The 1,786-nt window shown below is 37.8% G+C and overlaps 1 protein-coding gene across 1 annotated transcript; it reads right to left on the bottom strand.

Moving 5' to 3' along the window:
* Positions 1-985: 985 nt before the first annotated feature.
* Positions 986-1,531, bottom strand: LOC107575962 (ral GTPase-activating protein subunit alpha-2-like). The gene is made up of 3 exons (XM_016262262.1): positions 1,409-1,531; positions 1,173-1,301; positions 986-1,045 (listed from the first exon to the last, which is right to left on the bottom strand). The coding sequence occupies exons 1-3, from the start codon at positions 1,520-1,522 to the stop codon at positions 986-988; spliced, it is 303 nt and encodes a 100-aa protein (XP_016117748.1). The 5' UTR covers positions 1,523-1,531.
* Between the last annotated feature and the right edge of the window lie 255 nt (positions 1,532-1,786).

Below are 1,786 nucleotides of genomic sequence, written 5' to 3' on the forward strand. Positions count from 1 at the left end.
ATCGGCATATCGGATATCGGCAAAAATCCAATATCGTGCATCTCTATAATAAACGGTTCAAGGTTCAGTCTTGTGGTCACGTGAGCATGGTTTACATATCTGTACACCACATATTTTAAACAATAGTTCACCTAAAAACAAATCCTGTAATTTTACACCTTCAAAAAACGTGAATGACCTAATTCTTATGTGGAACAAAACACTTCTCAGGAATATCCGGGCTGTTCTTTTCAATTTATTGAAAGTCAAGTAAATTGATAAAGCACTTTTCACACAGCCGTAAATAAATTCATAGTGATTTTGGCAACAATATAACGCCAGTTGAGCAATGCGACTACGAAGATGCTACAGAAACTGCAACACTTAAATGATGACTGGAGGAGTGAAAGTCTGAATATACGTGGTTAATTTCAAACAGAGTAAAAATTATATATAAAAAAGGTGTGCCCACCAGGTTTTGCAACCAGGTAATTTATTTATTTTTTTTTCCTTAAAAGTTTCTATTTATTGGGTACATTAATTTAATTGGTTTCAATATTTCATGAAAGCCATTTTTATCAGTTTATAATATGTTTGTCAGAGATAGTGAGAATTATGAAATATGTATGGCTTTGGTTTAAATTTACATAATTTTGACGCAGTGATAAACCTAATTCAGCAAGAATTACCATGAGGTGTCGGGTATCACCGCCGTCATTAAATGACATACTGTATCATGGTTTAAGATTTTGGTCATATCATCCATCTGCAAGCATTTTCACTGAGAAGTCAACTGAAAGTCAAGCCATGACACTTCTATCCTTAGTCACCCAGTGTGCAATGAAAACTTTGACAGAGACAGGAAAGCAGGCCATATGACACATCTTCTGAAGCCTTTCAACACCTTTGTTTGAGGACAGTCATTATTAACTAGACATCTTGACATGAAGAAAGTAGGTCATAAGGGTTTGAAATGACAGAATTAAATTAAATCTGTTAGATGATACTAGGCCTTCTCCTTCTGTAGATTTGCCATTCTTGACAGTTCCACACCAAAATGCGCAACCTGTGATGCAATTAACAAATGAAAACTCTAACTCTAACAGCTGAACGCAGAGCTAATCTCCACTAAAAAGCGTCATTAGATATGTGTAATAAAACGTGGGATTTGGTTAACTTTTGTAACGGCATACCTTCATGTCCTCTTTGCCAACTACGATATCCTCAGATCCGGGAACAGACTGCAAAGAGGGGATCTGTTGATACAGGTTAGGGAAGCACACCAGCGAACCAAGAACTGTCTGAGCCTCGATCCGCGGAGCCTGACATGAGCATGAATGGAGAAAACACCACATGAAGCTGTGTGCTTCTGTATGTAGTGTAGATGCAGATGTATTTATTTCAAAACTGACAGCAGCAGCAGCAATACCTCAAAGGAGTCAGTGTTGAGGACACGAGCAGCCGCGGTGATGAAGTCTCCCACCAGCATGGTGAAGCCCGGCAGACCCAGGAAGAAGAAGCGTGGTGAGCACCACCTAATCATCGTGTTTAACACATCCTGAGCACATCAGAACATGAAGGTGGAGGAACAAAAAAGAAATAATCAAATAATGATAATATGTTTGGCAGTGGTGGATGAAGTACACAAATCAAGTACTTGAACTTTTCCTTAAGTAAAAGCATAAAAGTGCTTGATTTTTATTGTACATAAGTAATACAAGTAAAAACAACACTGCTTGCTGAACCATGTTTACTTACTTAGCAATTTTATATACAGTGGGGCAAAAAAGTATTTAGTCAGCCACCA

Source organism: Sinocyclocheilus grahami, unplaced genomic scaffold (genome assembly GCF_001515645.1).
Source record: "Sinocyclocheilus grahami isolate Dianchi unplaced genomic scaffold, SAMN03320097.WGS_v1.1 scaffold3058.1, whole genome shotgun sequence".
NCBI lineage: Eukaryota > Metazoa > Chordata > Actinopteri > Cypriniformes > Cyprinidae > Sinocyclocheilus > Sinocyclocheilus grahami.

Excerpts from the sequence above, each read along its gene's own strand:
- LOC107575962 (XM_016262262.1), bottom strand. The coding sequence starts at position 1,522 with ATGATTAGGTGGTGCTCACCACGCTTCTTCTTCCTGGGTCTGCCGGGC. Across the intron at positions 1,302-1,408 it reads TCAACACTGACTCCTTTGAG|GCTCCGCGGATCGAGGCTCA; the intron begins GTATTGCTGCTG and ends TGCTCATGTCAG. Across the intron at positions 1,046-1,172 it reads TTGGCAAAGAGGACATGAAG|GTTGCGCATTTTGGTGTGGA; the intron begins GTATGCCGTTAC and ends ATTGCATCACAG.